General features: G+C 38.3%; 1 protein-coding gene across 10 annotated transcripts in view; it reads right to left on the bottom strand.

Moving 5' to 3' along the window:
• Nucleotides 1-15,613, bottom strand: part of RYR3 (ryanodine receptor 3) — a 290,814-nt gene that overhangs the window by 145,196 nt on the left and 130,005 nt on the right. For all 10 annotated transcript variants that reach the window (XM_087875404.1, XM_087875417.1, XM_087875406.1 and 7 more), the window contains exons 27-33: nt 14,989-15,163; nt 11,740-11,948; nt 10,966-11,141; nt 10,423-10,459; nt 9,451-9,611; nt 8,567-8,732; nt 385-471 (exon numbers count right to left, since the gene is read on the bottom strand). In XM_087875404.1, the coding sequence (XP_087731530.1) occupies nt 385-471; nt 8,567-8,732; nt 9,451-9,611; nt 10,423-10,459; nt 10,966-11,141; nt 11,740-11,948; nt 14,989-15,163 (1,011 nt within the window). The remainder of the gene's footprint in view (nt 1-384; nt 472-8,566; nt 8,733-9,450; nt 9,612-10,422; nt 10,460-10,965; nt 11,142-11,739; nt 11,949-14,988; nt 15,164-15,613) is intronic.

The following is a 15,613-nucleotide window of genomic DNA, read 5'->3' as shown; positions in this document are numbered from 1 at the left end:
AAATTTATTTTCCTAACTAAGTATAAAACAATTGGGTTCACATTCCTTAAATGTGAGAAAACCATTACCATGCTCTTGTATTAACAGCTCAAGTGCACTGTAAATAAACATGAAATTTAAAAGTACCACAGTTTGCCAAAATATTGTCTTGACCCGTTGTCCTGCAACTCTATATTGTTTGGGGAAACTGATAATAGAAGCAGAGATTGTCCCTAAGGTTAAATATTTGCCTGTGATTATTCATGAATCACTTTGCTTAACAATGATTAAATTGTTATTTCTATGTAAGACTCTGCTGATATGTTGACTAGTTAACACAGCTTGCCTGTTTGAATTTACTTAAGAGTCACAACATCTATTGATTGTAATTTGATTTAAAAATACCTTTAATTTACCCAGTTCAAACTGTACCAGGTTTGTGCTGGTAGGCTGTAAAAAAACAGCTGGAAATAGTTTTGTGTTTGGCTCAACCTGAAAAATAGAGTTAAAATGCAATATAAGCCTATTAGTAGCACATGTGAAAACCGTAATGATATATTTATAAAATCATTTCAACAGAAGAATACTTAAGTCAATAAATAACTATTCACACAAAGGGATGCAATCCTGAAATAGTACAAAATGTGATAGATTTGGATTATATCAAAAGCAGTAGTGTTCCCAGCATGAACATTTACGAACTTAAACCTCCTTTGAGCTGGATATTGGATTCCCTGATGCTGCTAATCCCAGGAGGGATACTGGTTCTATGGACACGAGGCCGGAGGAGGTGGAATATGGCTATCCTCACCCCTGAGTCTTCTATCAAAGTCTCCATGGGTTGGCCTTGGTGAGAGACGGCCGCCCTGGAAACTTTTGGGGTCGAATGATATGTACCTCCTTAGCCACTGTTGTGAGAGGACAGTGGAGCTTGGCGGCCTGACCATGGACTGGAATTTTCCCTATGTTTATAACATCAGTGGTCCCCCACCCTTGGACTTTGTTTCCCCTGATGATTATATGTATTCGGTGTCGGAACTCCTCGCCCTGCGAGATTCTCCCCTCTCGCAGGTTTGGCCCCCCACGTTATCGAGGGCCTATCTCGATGACGGACTTTGGAGTCCGGAGAGATGGCATGGAGCAAGGAAGAACTTATGGGGTTTTTTAGGGAAATTTTTAAAGATTTTAAGGGGTTCGGGAGGGGGGTTGTAATTATTCTTTTAGAGATATTGGGAAGACGACTATGGCGGATGGGGGGGGGGAAATCCACCAGGGTCAGAGCTGTGCCCGGCACAGGGTAACGATTTGGGGGGCACTGGACGAGGGATTGGGAAAGGGATGGGGGACGATATCTATGAGGTTGTACCATTGGCATGGTAGATGGGAGAAGCAGATATGGCGGGAGCAGGGGACCATATCAGGTGTTGGGGGCTCGCACTCACTGTCTGAGAGCAATTGCTTGCCCCGGTCCCCAAGGCTCCGCTCGGATACTAGGTGGCTTAGATACTCAGGATCTGGGCCTTCGGCTGATGCTGTGCAACACCAGGTCTGTGGTCAATAAGGCCCCCCTCATTCACGATCTTATACAAGAGGGAGGAGCGGACCTGGCAGGTATTACGGAGACCTGGTTGGGCCCGGAGGGTGGCGTCCCTCTGGTTGAAATGTGCCCACCAGGCTTCAGAGCATTCCATCAGCCGAGGGCCCAGGGGAGGGGCGAGGGGGTGGCGGTTATTATTAATGAGGATCTGGGTCTGAGGGAGACCACTGTGCCTCAGATAGCCGGATGTGAGTCCCTCCTTGTGAGGTGGGGCCGTGGGGTTCAGATGGGCTTGCTGCTTACGTACCTGGCTCCCTGCCGCATGGCAACAGCCCTACCTGAGCTACTCGATGTGATAGCCACGGTGGCAGTAGAGACACTCAGGCTTTTAGTCATGGGTGATTTCAACTTGTCATCCGCTGGTGAAACGTCTGAGGTGGCTCGGGAGTTCATGGCTTCCATGACGGCCATGGACCTGACCCAGTTAGTTCATGGCCCTACTCACAGGGGAGGTCACACTCTGGACTTGATTTTTGTCTCTGGCCAGTGGTTGAGTGGTCTTGTTATAGGGGACATAGACATGGAACCCTTGTCATGGACTGACCACTCACTCCTTCGCCTAGATCTTCGAACCGCAACCCCTCGCCGCAGGGAGGCGGACCCAATTAGATGGATCCGCCCCAGGCGCCTGATGGATCCTGATAGGTTCCAGATGGAGCTTGGGCCATTTCCTGAGGATCTAGCACATGACTCGGCCGAGGACCTGGTAGCCGCCTGGGATCGGGCGGCTGGTGGAGCCTTGGACCGAGTCGTGCCTTTGCAGCCTCTGACCCGGTGCCGATCCCGTGCGGCTCCTTGGTTTACTGAGGAGCTGAGGGAAATGAAGCGCCGGAAAAGACGCCTGGAGAGTGGTTGGAGGGCCAGTCTCGCTGAATCTGATTGAACACTGGTAAGGTCGCATATTAAGGCCTACTTAGTGGCGATAAAGACGGCAAAGTTTAATTACTTTTCCGCCTCTATTGCATCATCAGGGAATCGTCCGGCCACCCTGTTTAGGGTGACCCGCTCCCTGCTCCATCCGGGAGTGCGGGAGGATCCCTTAGAAGGCAGGGCGGAGGATTTCGGACAATACCTGTATGACAAAATCGCTCAGATCCGGGGGGATTTGGACTCTGACTGGGTAGATCAGGGCAGGGTGACGAGGAACCGTCTTGAGAATGTTATCTGGGAGGAGTTTGATGCTGTGACTCCCGATGATGTGGACAGGACTTTGGGGAGAATTGTGGCCACATGTTTACTGGACCCGTGTCCCTCCTGGTTGGTACTGGCTTCCCGGGAGGTTACACGAGGCTGGCTCCAGGGCGTTATTAATGCTTTGTTGAGTGAGGGTCACTTCCCCGCTGCCCTCAAAGAGGTGGTGGTGAGGCCTTTCCTCAAGAAGCCGTCCCTGGTTCCGGCAATATTGGCTAACTATCGTCCTGTCTCCAACCTTCACTTTATTGCGAAGGTTGTTGAGAGTGTGGTCGCGCGACAGTTTCCACAATTCCTGGAGGCAACATCTTATCTAGATCCGTTCCAGTCGGGTTTCAGGTCTGGGCACAGCACGGAAACGGCATTGGTCGCGTTGGTTGATGATCTCTGGAGGGCTCGGGACAGGGGTTGTTCCTCTGTCCTGGTCCTGTTAGATCTCTCAGCGGCTTTTGATACCATCGACCATGGTATCATGCTGCATCGGCTGGAAGAGTTGGGGGTGGGAGGCACTATGTTGCGGTGGTTCTCCTCCTTTCTCTCCGACCGGTGGCAGTTTGTGTTGGCAGGGGGGCAGAGGTCGACCTCGAGGCCTCTCATCTGCAGAGTGCCGCAGGGATCGGTCCTCTCGCCCCTTCTGTTCAACATTTATGTGAAGCCGCTGGGTGAGATCATCTGTGGCTTTGGGGTGAGATACCACCAGCTGTACATCTCCACCCCAGGCCACCCCAACGATGCCCTTGAAGTGATGTCCCAGTGCCTGGAGGCTGTGCGGATCTGGATGGGGAGGAACAGGCTCAAACTCAACCCTTCCAAGACTGAGTGGCTGTGGCTCCCGGCATCCCGATATAGTCAGTTGACTCCATCACTGACTATTGGGGGCGAATCTTTGGCCCCCACTGAAAGGGCTCGCAATCTGGGAGTCCTCCTGGATAGGCAGCTGTCTTTGGAGGAACATCTGATGGCTGTTACCAGGGGGACCTTCTGTCAGGTTCTCCTGATTCGCCAGTTGTGGCCCTTTCTCGATCGGGATTCCTTGTGCACAGTCACTCACACCCTCGTCACCTCTCGCCTTGACTACTGCAATGCTCTCTACATGGGGCTCCCCTTGAAGAGCACCCGGAGGCTCCAACTGGTCCAGAACGCAGCAGCGCGGGTAGTGATGGGAGCAACATGGCGCTCCCATGTAACACCGCTCCTGCGCGAGCTGCACTGGCTCCCGGTGGTCTTCCGGGTGCGCTTCAAGGTGTTATCACCTTTAAAGCGCTCCATGGCATAGGGCCTATCTGCGAGACCGCCTGCTGCTACCGACGACCTCCCATCGACCCATGCGCTCCCACAGAGAGGGCCTCCTCAGGGTGCCATCAGCCAAACAATGTAGGCTGGTGGCCCCCAGGGGGAGAGCCTTCTCTGTGGGGGCTCCTACCCTCTGGAATCAGTTGCCCCCTGAGATAAGGAGAATCCATGACCTCGATGCCTTCCGTCGTGCCCTTAAAACCCATCTTTTCCAACAAGCCGGGCTGGCTTAAGAAGAAATTTTAAAATTCTTTTAATCAGTTTGTGACTTCTTAACTTTCGGGCCAAATTTATATATATTTTTAACTGTTTTTAATATTTGTATTCTATGTTCTTATCTTGGCTGTACACCGCCCTGAGTCCTCAGGGAGAAGGGCGGTATATAAATTGGAAATTAAATTAAATTAAATTAAATGATGCACTGACAATGAAACCATGACATGTGATGCCATCATACAAATAAGTAAAATAAGCATGGTGCCAGCTATTCAGAATATTAAAAAAATACAACTTCCAGCAGTCAAAAAATTAAAGGAGCATAGGAGATCAAGAAAAAATTTGTGACATGTCGTATCCAGAAACCAGAGTGAAGACTGATTTAAATGACTCCAGAAAACCAGTATAATGCAGGAATGGATTAGAATAAAATCTGTTGTAAAAATATATCCATATATATGCCTTTTACTTTGCATTTTATGTATAATCCTTTTGCAAGAAAACAGTGAATTATTTATGGGTGGCAAGATAATAGATAAAGAAAAAACATTGTCCCTAAAATGTGAAAAAACATATTTTAAGAGGAATTGAAAATATATCAGTGCAAATGTCCTCCATTCTGCTAATGGTTATAAAATAATGCCTACTTTATAATAATCACTTTTCAAAACCTACTTTGGGATGATGGCCAAGTTGCTCTGTTTCTCTAGAGTATACACTAATAATTATAAATCATGGACAGATTCTATTTGGTTCTGTGTGCTTAAGCTTATGATACAATAGTTATAATATTTCTATTAAAACCATGTCTCTAAATAAGAAAAAAAATCACCTATGTCACATGAGACTGATATGTGTACATAACACAAATAGGTTATGATTTGATATTCATAATTTGGTTCTTAGACATTTCTGAATGCAGATCCTGTATATAAATATAATTGTCCCACCTACTTTATCTAACTGCAAAACGAAAAGATTATTATAATGCAAAATAGATTAAGAAGTGGATCAGGTTTTGTGGGGATTGAAACATCATTCCCAATTGGACAAACATGAATATTTATTAAGTCAAATTTGTTCAATTCACATTTTCTTTTAAAAAGCAAACACTTATTTTTAATTTTTAATTATAGGAACTATAATTATTTCTCTATTGCAAAGAGAAGGGAAGAGAAGGGCAGGGGGAGGGAAGGGGAGGAGAGGGAAGAAGGAAAGGAAAGGAAAGGAAAGGAAAGGAAAGGAAAGGAAAGGAAAGGAAAGGAAAGGAGCATGGGACTGAAGGGAGAATTGTGCAATGAAACAATAAACAGTGAAAAATTCATAGTATGTCAATCATAGAAGAAAGTGGGTATCACAATCTTCTAGATAAGATATCTACTGCTCAAGGCTGCTAATGGGGGGGGGGTTCCTTATATTTTCCCCTTTACTTAAATATGGCAAGCAAGATAAAATTGTCAGTAGAATAAATATGTAGTTGACTGGCTCAGCCAGAAAGGCTATTTTCAAAATAGTCATGGAGTCAAATACTTCAGTGTCATCTGAGTATAAATCCTGAAATAGAAAGAATTGGAGAGTACAAATTCCAGAATCTACACCAAAGTTTTAGAAAATACACATTAATTCTGGGCAGAAAAAGTAAAATTAGAAACTAAACTAAAGTAAACCAAATAAACTATAATGAACCTAAAAGAAAATAACAGTCTTTGAAATTAAATCCTGAATGGTTTCTTAGATATATGCAAATAAGCTGATGCTATAAATAAAGCTGATGATGTTCCATGTCATTAGACACAAAGCTCACAGATAATGAATGTAATCAATCTGATTTTACTATCACACATCTTGATTAAAGTCTTTGTGTTTAAGGGGATTGGGCAAAAAATAGTAGAATACTCTAGTCCATTTAGAAAAAAGGTATGCCCCTTAAATTTATGTCTTACTGGAATACCACCTTGATAAACCATTATTACACAGTCAAAGGCAAAGGTGCATGAAGACAAATATTTGTTAATGTTGAAAATTTTAAGCTGAAAATCTTCAAAATTAAGTGTACCTGATGTTCTGAAGAGTCATATACAGAGAGGTGACACAATAAACCACTTGAACATGCAAGAAAATCTTGTCCTAGATAAAATCAATTACCACACCTATAAATTTGACATATGGCAATGAGCTTTGGGAGGATTTTTCCTGGTTGACACATAAACCTAATTTGTAAAGAAAAGAATAGGTGTAGAAGATACTGGAATGAATCTAAGAATCAATATTTAAAGCTTTATTGCCTGGAGCCAGAAAAAAAGAGCCACTATTTACTTCTATCTAATGTGTGAAAGCTATGTGCACTGGCAGAATCAAAATGGAAAGTTAGTATTGAGATTAGTTACATATAATGGACCCCCCCCCCCAAAATAAAAACCCCAAACAGCATGGTGATGTAGAAATAAGCATTCCTGTTATTTAACATTCCAAAATAATAATTGAAGTGAAGCAGGGTAGGAATGTTGTTATGGTGACTGTCTAAAACTTCATTGGACAAGTGTATCCTCAAATAGCAGAAACTAAGAATTGAATGGATTTGGCCACATGTTACAGAACTATAAAATATCAAGAATGACAAAGGATGGAATATTGTACCATATTATGAGGAATACACCTTTTCCAAAATGTTCATTACTTTGGTATTGGTCATTGAACACACAAAAATAATTGATTCAATCTCAAATGATATGTTGCCAGAATCTGAGAGAAAGTATTAAAGCAAGCACTGTAATAAGGTGGAACTATAGGAGACAAGGCACAATTTAAGTCAAAGGAACGACTTGGAGATATCAGCAGGCTTGTGCCCCCCCCCCCCCAATATATTACTGATTCCTTGGAGAACACTGATGGAGGGTGGAAGGGTTTAGATGACGATTTTGTCTGAGGTCTGAGGATAGAAATGAGTTTGAGATCTATACTACTGAACTATCTGAAGAAATATAGGTGAAAAATGCTCAAAATATTGCTTCTGTGCTGCTAAAAAAATAGTTGTTTTGCCTCTAGGTAAGTGCAATGGAATGTGGATCATAGTCCCATCAAAAACCTTTACAATATTCCAGACATCTGACAGTAATAGAAATATAATGAACAGTACTATAAGCAGAAACAAAATTATATGTGCAATGGCAGAGGCCACAAATACTACTACTATTAATAATAATAATAATTGCTGTACACCTAGGAACAATGTAGGAAAAAGACTCTGAGTAAGAATTCAAAACTGTTAACAATTATTCTTTAAAAATGATTACCATTTTGCTCTGTGCTTTGTTATGGAATTGTGTAATGAGTGCAATATTTTAATGTTTTATCCAAACACCATATCTTCCACCACCCAAAATATTCAAATCAATTGTCTTCATAGAAATTGTGTAACATTTGCTTCATCATTTATAGTTTCATATCAGGTTTATTTTCTGTTCAACACATATCTCCCTAAATATAGCATTACTAACGTCATCCTCAGTTTTAATCTTTCACTTTACTGAAGTAGAAGAGAATGTCACAGGCAGAATCATTACATTTTCACAAGAAATGACAGCCTTTTTCTCAGAGGAAATTGCAACAAAAATTGGTTAGACTTTAAGTATAGGGTTGATATAAACAGCAGCCTGTTTTGACTAGCACAGAGATGAATTTTAATCCTCAGGTAGACCTATCTTTAGATTTAGTTTAATATTTTTTTAAAAAAATGAAGACTTATTTGTGATCCACTGTTATTACTATCCTCAAATATTAACTATTGGACGGATTACTAAAACAGGATACAGCAGTAATGCATTTTCAACATCCAATCTGTAATATTCTGCTCCACAACTAAACACATGTTAAATAATACCCTTACATCATAACTTTGGTTATAAACAATTACATTCTCCACAACCAGTATCAATTCATTAGTACAGGAATGTGAGAAAGAATTTGCTGTACAGAATATATACAGAAACTCCAATACAATTTCAAATGATTAACCAACAGATGTGAGGGAGCCCTGGATTATTTTCTTCTAGTATTGCAATAAACATTCTCATAAAATTAAAATGGTGGAGTCAAAATTCATCAGAATTCATTGATTAGAATAGAGCTGGAAGAGACCTTTGAGGTTTTCAAGTCCAACCCCCTGCTCAGGCAGGAGATCCTATAGCATAATTGAGACTGTACAACCTACTCAATATAAACATAATGATATTATGTTTTCATAAAACATTAATTCATATTATTAAAACATGAAAAGTGGAATTTTGATACCTGATAGAAAGTTCCCAGTTCTTTTCCATTGGCTGTGAATGACAACATCCCAGTAGCTAATTCGACAAGGCATCCAATTTCTAGATCAACATTACCACGATTTGATCTTTGAGAATTAACAAATGATTCTCCTCCCCAAACCAGATAGCAATTACTACGTTTTACACTGAAATAAAGTAACCAGAAAACAATTGAATGTTAAGTGCTGCCCAAAGATTTTTTTAAATATATACTTTACGTGGAATAGCCTACTGTATTCTCTTCTTGGAAAGAGAAAAAGCAGAAATAACTTATACAAATTTGATAAAAAATAAAATAAAATAAAAGTTTGGATTTGCTGGAACTGAAGCTGCAGATATTCCACAAGGAGGCTCTATAGCTTTCATAAACCATCTGGTAATTATCACCATGTTCAGAAAGTAAGTTCAGTGAACATAAGGCATTAGACATCTATAACAATTAAGGATTAATTAAAATCCAGTTTATTTTGTATTTCAAGGATCAGCCAAAAGCTCCATTCAAATGTTTATTTTCAGATAACTAGTACAAAGCAATTTTTAAAAGATTTTTTTTAACACTGTTAATTTATGAAAATGCTATTCCATAACTAAGTTATAACTGAAATTAAAGTCAGAGTGACTTTAAAGAGTTGGTTAAATTATTCAAATATGGATCGCTATAGTTTATACCATCTAGTTTAAATTGTTGTTCTTGATAAAGTAATTGCTAAGTATTGTTACAGAGTATACATTATGGTTCAAATATTGTTTCAATGATAATTGTTCTTGTGGTGGGAAGGAAGGAAGGAAGGAAGGAAGGAAGGAAGGAAGGAAGGAAGGAAGGAAGGAAGGAAGGTATTCATTAGGTAATTTATAAATCCAAACCTTTCATGGACTCTTCCTCTTTCATCTCCCAAAGTAACTGTTACTGTGCAATTCTTATTTAGGTCAAACTGTTCACTGTAAAAGTGGTAGTCAGGAGTTACCCAACCAATCCAGACTGAAGACGGGTCTTGACCAGCAAAGATCTTCACGGAGTAGTAATACTGGAATGACAAATATAAATATTAATACAATACTTAGAGAAAATTTTGTTAAGAGAAAATGTATTCCATACTAAATAGAGAGAATTATACACTTCATAGATAGAATCATCATGAGTGGCTTGTATAGAAAAAATATTTTGCTTATCCATGCCCCATTTTGGCCCGTTCCAGGCGGCGGGCATTCCCGCCACCTGGAATGGGCCAAAAATGGGACACGCGGAAGCCGAAAACAGTACGTGCGGAGGCCGAAAATGGGGCACGCAGAGGTGGCGATAGGCGGCAGCAGCGATGGGTGACGATGGTGGTGATGGGCAGTGGCAATCCCCGCAGCCTGGAACAGCTGATAGGTGGTATTCTGGGAGGCGATCCAACTACCAATCAGCTGCTCGTGCTAAATCAGGCTGTTCTGAAGCTGACCAAGCTGTTTGCTGTTTGCTGCAAGGAGGCAAATTGCTTGAGAGGCAGAGGCAGATTTTTTTTTCTTGTTTTCCTCCCCAAAAGCTAAGTGTGTCTTATAGTCGGAAGCATTTTATAGTCCGAAAAATATGGTAAATGATGACTTTTAAAAAATTATACATACACACACACAAATATACACATGTATGTATGTGTGTGTGTATACACACATATACACAGATACATACATAAACACACATATAGGGATCAGAGTCCAACATAACTGGATTAACTTCTCAGAATTTGTTTCAATTAAGTTAAAGTATGTTCTAATTTTGGGCAAAATCTAAGCCAATGCTCTTCAAACTAAGATAACTAATCCATTTAAAAAAAAAAAAAAAGCCTAAATACTTACTGTCTTGGCATGAATAGGTATTTCCTGGTTCTGTTTTCTGTAATAAGATTATCAATATAATAGAGAGTTAAATGACTGTATAAAACACTAAAATAGAACTGAAAATATTTTTAACCTGTATGCTGAATGGAATAAAATATATTCTAGACAAAATTAAAACATAAAAGTAATGCATGAATTCTGTCATTTCAAAAACAAATTCAGGCAGTCTCAGAATACACTTCTATAACTATTTTAATTAAAAATCATATATATGCTAAGAAGAAGGATTACCTGTAACATAGGGAGAAGAATATAACACCTGAAACAAGATATTCAGTGACAAACCATGTCTAGAATTCATTTGTTTCCTGACTCTTTGTATTTCTGATTACTGAAAATCACTAGCTGCAAAATCAATAAGTCTTCTGTTTTGGAATAAAGATTTGAACATTGCCATAGAACGATACAAGCTAAGTGGAAATAACTAACAATTCCCTAAGTAAAAAGGGAGACAGAATTAAAAACATAGGTTTCAGTTAAAGGACTGAAAATATATCTAACCTTTTGTAGAAGCCCTCAAATTCAAAACCATGACTGTATGTAAAAGACGAATGAAATTCAATTGGCATGCTCAAGCGACAATACATCATGCCTGCATTACTACTCTGTGTTCCAAATGTCTTATGAGTAACTTTTAAACGTGGTGGATTGTCAATGTTTCCATCAATTCTTGTCACCTGAAATTATCAGAAATTTGTTTTTACAAGCATTTGTTTAAAAAAAAAAAAGCACTACCAGCCCATGATAAGACTTACTAAATTATCTCCTATGTTATATTGTCAATATAAATTCTTAATGACACAAAGGAGAGATAGATAATGTTGAGGTGATCAACATCCTGCTAATAACTTTTTATGTCCCATAGACTCTCTGTTCCATTTAACTTTAATTTGTTTATTATTTAAAAATATGTTTTCATATTCTCATAAGGAAATTGAAAATTTCTATTGTAGTGAATAAAGTACAAATGTCAGTATCATCTCCATTTTAAGCCCCTCTGTATCTTGGAAATTAAGCATGGTGGTGACTGTGGCCCAATAAAAAAAGACAAAGATAAAAGAGCAAGTTTCTGGGATGAAAAGGGCACAAGTAACAGCTTCACTGACTTATTTTCTTGTTACATTTTGTGACTGGTTACAAACCCCCATGATTATCTATTTTGAATATTTGCATGCGACGTTCCCAACATTCAAAATGTACACCTCAGACCTATTAGAGTACTTAATTATGGATTACACTTAATGTGTTATGGCTCTTCTTACTATTTAGTATTACCTCAATATGAGGATGCCCTTTGGGCACATTGACAAAGGTTGGTAAGCGTTTGCTAAACCACATAGCAACTTCTCTGTTCATGTTGACAGCAAAAGGCTCAAAACCTTCTTGAAGCCCACACATTGTATAGTATTTGAAAGTGCTGGCATCCCTTCCAAAATTCATTCGGCCAATCTGAGACAAACCCAGTGAGCATATAGGAACAAAACCTGAAACAACAAAAGTTTATAATGGAGTTAGATTTAAATTTAGATCACATTTAGATTTGTTTAAGCTATTCATATTTTGAGGATTTTTTAAAAAATATTTAAAAAATGACTAAAGTATATCCACTAAAAGTATTTTGTTCAAATAGTGAGAACTTTACTATATTGAAATATTATAATCAAGCGTCATATAAACACGTCTTTTCCTTCCTTCTTTCTTTCTTTCTTTCTTTCTTTTCTTTTCTTTCTTTCCCTTCCTTCCTTCCTTCCTTCCTTCCTTCCAGCCTGCCAAACAATCGGCAGCCAAGTATCCCAGATTAAAACATAAAGAAGTGGCTGTTCCTGAACTACATATAAACTGTCTTATAAAAACATTGTTTAAGTCTAATAACAAAGATCTGCCTGAAGGCTTCTATAACAAGCAATAAGATGATGTTAACATCACTAACAAGAATATTAGATAGGCATAAATTGGATGTCTGTAAAGCAGACAGCTAATGGGGACCTGATCGTGTTAGATCTACAGCAATTAATATAAAATAACAAGAATCTAAACATGCCCAGTGAGGATTTTAGGCAAACAGTAGTAATAGAAGAGAACATTCAAGAATTATGGTATTTGGGTTTTGTTATTCTTTCCTTCTTTCTTTCTTTTTTTGGAAATAGTTAAAATATAATGACTACTAAAAAGTAGGTGGTCTATAAGAAGGAGCAGTTAAACAGTTAAATGTCATGATTAATACAGCTGGGCAGTTCACTAGATTAAAATTGAATGGTGCATTGGATTGTGCAAAGGCATGAATATGTAAAAATTCATTAAATTAATTATACCACCTCCCAGGATTATATGACTACTCTGAAAACCCTAATGATGAACATATCTTCAGTTAAGAAAAGAAAGGCTGATGGAAAACCTGCCCTTGTGTGCACTTTTATGCACTTTTTCTATGAATGCCCACACTAAGTAAGTATCACTACACTGAATGGTGTATGGGTATGAGAGTTGGAGAATAAGAAGGGTTGATTTAAGAACTGATGCTTTGAACTGCGGTCCTGGCATAAATTATTGCATATACCATGGACAGCCAGAGCAACCAACAGAGTTGCTGAATTGAATAAAACCAAAAACATAATTAGAAGCCAAAATCACAAGACTACATCTCATTTACTTTGGCCATGTCATGTATGCATTGGAAAAGTCAATGATGGTTAGTGGAACAAGAAGAGGCAAGCAAAGAACATGCTGGCTGGACAACATCAAAACTGATAAAAAGATGAACATCCAACAACTAAAAGAAGTGTGTTTGATAGGAAAGCAAGGAATAGGTACTTGCCTATAAAGTTGCCAAGAGTCAGACACAACTGAATGGTTAAAACAACAAATCACTACATGCAATTTCACCATTGTGTTGGTGAGATGTGGGCAACAGTATGTTGGCTTGAAAGATATTTTCTAGATTGGGGTACCTAGTTTATACATGCCCGATAATTAAAGTTAAAAATGGTCATATAGTGGCTTCTAATGGTGAATACTAAACATGATAGTGTAATACAATGTTTAAAAATCCTGTTAAGGGGGAGGTCTTAAAACATCTGATATCTAATATTAGATCTAATATTATATCCAGACAAATAACGTCACTTATAGGTGTCTAGTTTCAAATTTTAAAAGAAGGGAAAGTGTACCTTTCACAGAATTTCTTAAAAGTCATATAAAATTCTCAATAGATCAAAGTTACATGGATAGAGTAGGACAATATCTATGGGTACATCTGGGTAGTGAACAAGGCATATAATATGGAAAACTACAACTAAGATTGCAGTGAAGTGAAGGTGAATGAAATGGCTAAATATAACAGTATTTATGACTTCATGTCTTATAGCTTTTCTATCCAATCTTGGAAGAAAAAAAAATAAGACAATGACAATCATCTCTAGCGTGCTCTGAATGGATCATATGATTGCACCTTAAGAAGAGAGATAAATAAGCTATTAGGAGAAACAAGCTATTATGAGATCTCACACTCTCTCTCCTAATAGGATTTTATGTCTGCATATGTATCTGCATGTGTTTAATTATACACATAACACGCATACTGATTAATCCTCTTAAAATTAATACAAATATACATATCATTAATAGCAAATATATTTAGTCTGATTTCATTTTTACAATAAAATGACTCAAACAAATTTTACAATCTGATGACAAAACCTACTGAACAGCTCATTACAATAAATGGTAGATAACATAATTTAAATGGAATTTGTTACAATTCATTAACATACTTGACTAAATGTTTCTATTCAAACATGAATTCTACTGAGGCCAGCAGGCTTTATATCCAAGGAACTTTGTCTGAGGTTGCAAGATTAAAGATACTGAAATGCATATTGAAGTCTATGCTACTTAGAAGCATGTCCTAGTGCAGAAAATATTAATTGTATTCAGTAGCTTCTCTTCTTGAATAGAAGGAGTCTCCAAGGATGAAGACACTTTTTTTTCAAAATGTTTTTTTCTCATTTTAATTAGTGCTGTATTTACATGATTATGTACAACTGTCAGAATAAGTGTCTATGGAGATTTTCAGAATGTCAGAATAAGCCAATAAAATAAAATTGCAGAATAAGCCAATAAAACTAACGGACTTACCACAACATTTAAAAAAATACCAAATAGTAACCAACATATTAAAATGTCATGTTCAATGACAGCAGAAAATTCTACAATAGCTAACTAAAATGCTATCATTGTTGGAATCTTTATTATTCTTAATTAATGACTGTATATATACTTTATTATATTGGGCTGCATTTTACTACCCCAGGGCTGTCAAACTCCTGGTCCATGGGCTGGATGAGTCACACGCTGGCCACGCCCATGCCCAGTTTAGCAAAGGGGGAAAAAGTCCCAATATGTCATGTGACGCCACCATGACAATGTGAGTTTGACACCGCTGTACTACACACTCCTTTACTAACTCCTATTAGACAACTGAGAGATAAGGCTGTGATATATTCTAAAGGTCAGCAATGAGCTCACCATTATCTATTTCAAAGTCAGCAAAAGCAAGTTCTGAACCTTTACTGGTTATAAGTAATTCTCCATTGAGTGTAAATATAATAGACTTGTCCTCCAGATTGATCATACAGCCTACTACATCTCCTACTTGCCAGTTTCGTCCAAAGAATCCACTCCCCTGATGCCAACGTTGCCCCTGAAAAGTAAAATGGTTTACATAATAAATATATTCCACAAAAACTTGTGCTACACTAAATAAGTTATGTTTTTAGGTATCATATAAGATTCATCATTGGTTTTTGTGCAACAAAATAGTACCATTTTCCCGTCAAACTTATTGTGGCCTTTTTGCTTTTATTTACTGAAAACAAATCCAGAAAGAAAAATAAACAATGTACAACATGAAAGAAAGAAAGAAAGAAAGAAAGAAAGAAAGAAAGAAAGAACTAAAAACCAACAAAAATATATAGGATATATATTCACATATATGCATTCACATTCTGTAGGAAGATTTCAGTGAATGGTAACCATATTCCATAGTCAGATTGGGCATAAATTGTTAATGGCATCAACTTTGAAGATTACCAAGTATACTTATGGTACTTATGATTTAAATGTGTTCATCACAGTATGATGAATAGATATA

The sequence above is a fragment of the Pantherophis guttatus genome, chromosome 1, assembly GCF_059756535.1.
Source record: "Pantherophis guttatus breed Tessera chromosome 1, ASM5975653v1, whole genome shotgun sequence".
Lineage (NCBI taxonomy): Eukaryota > Metazoa > Chordata > Lepidosauria > Squamata > Colubridae > Pantherophis > Pantherophis guttatus.
The sequence above is the reverse complement of the archived record's forward strand: the minus strand, read 5'-3'. Positions and strand labels throughout refer to the sequence as shown.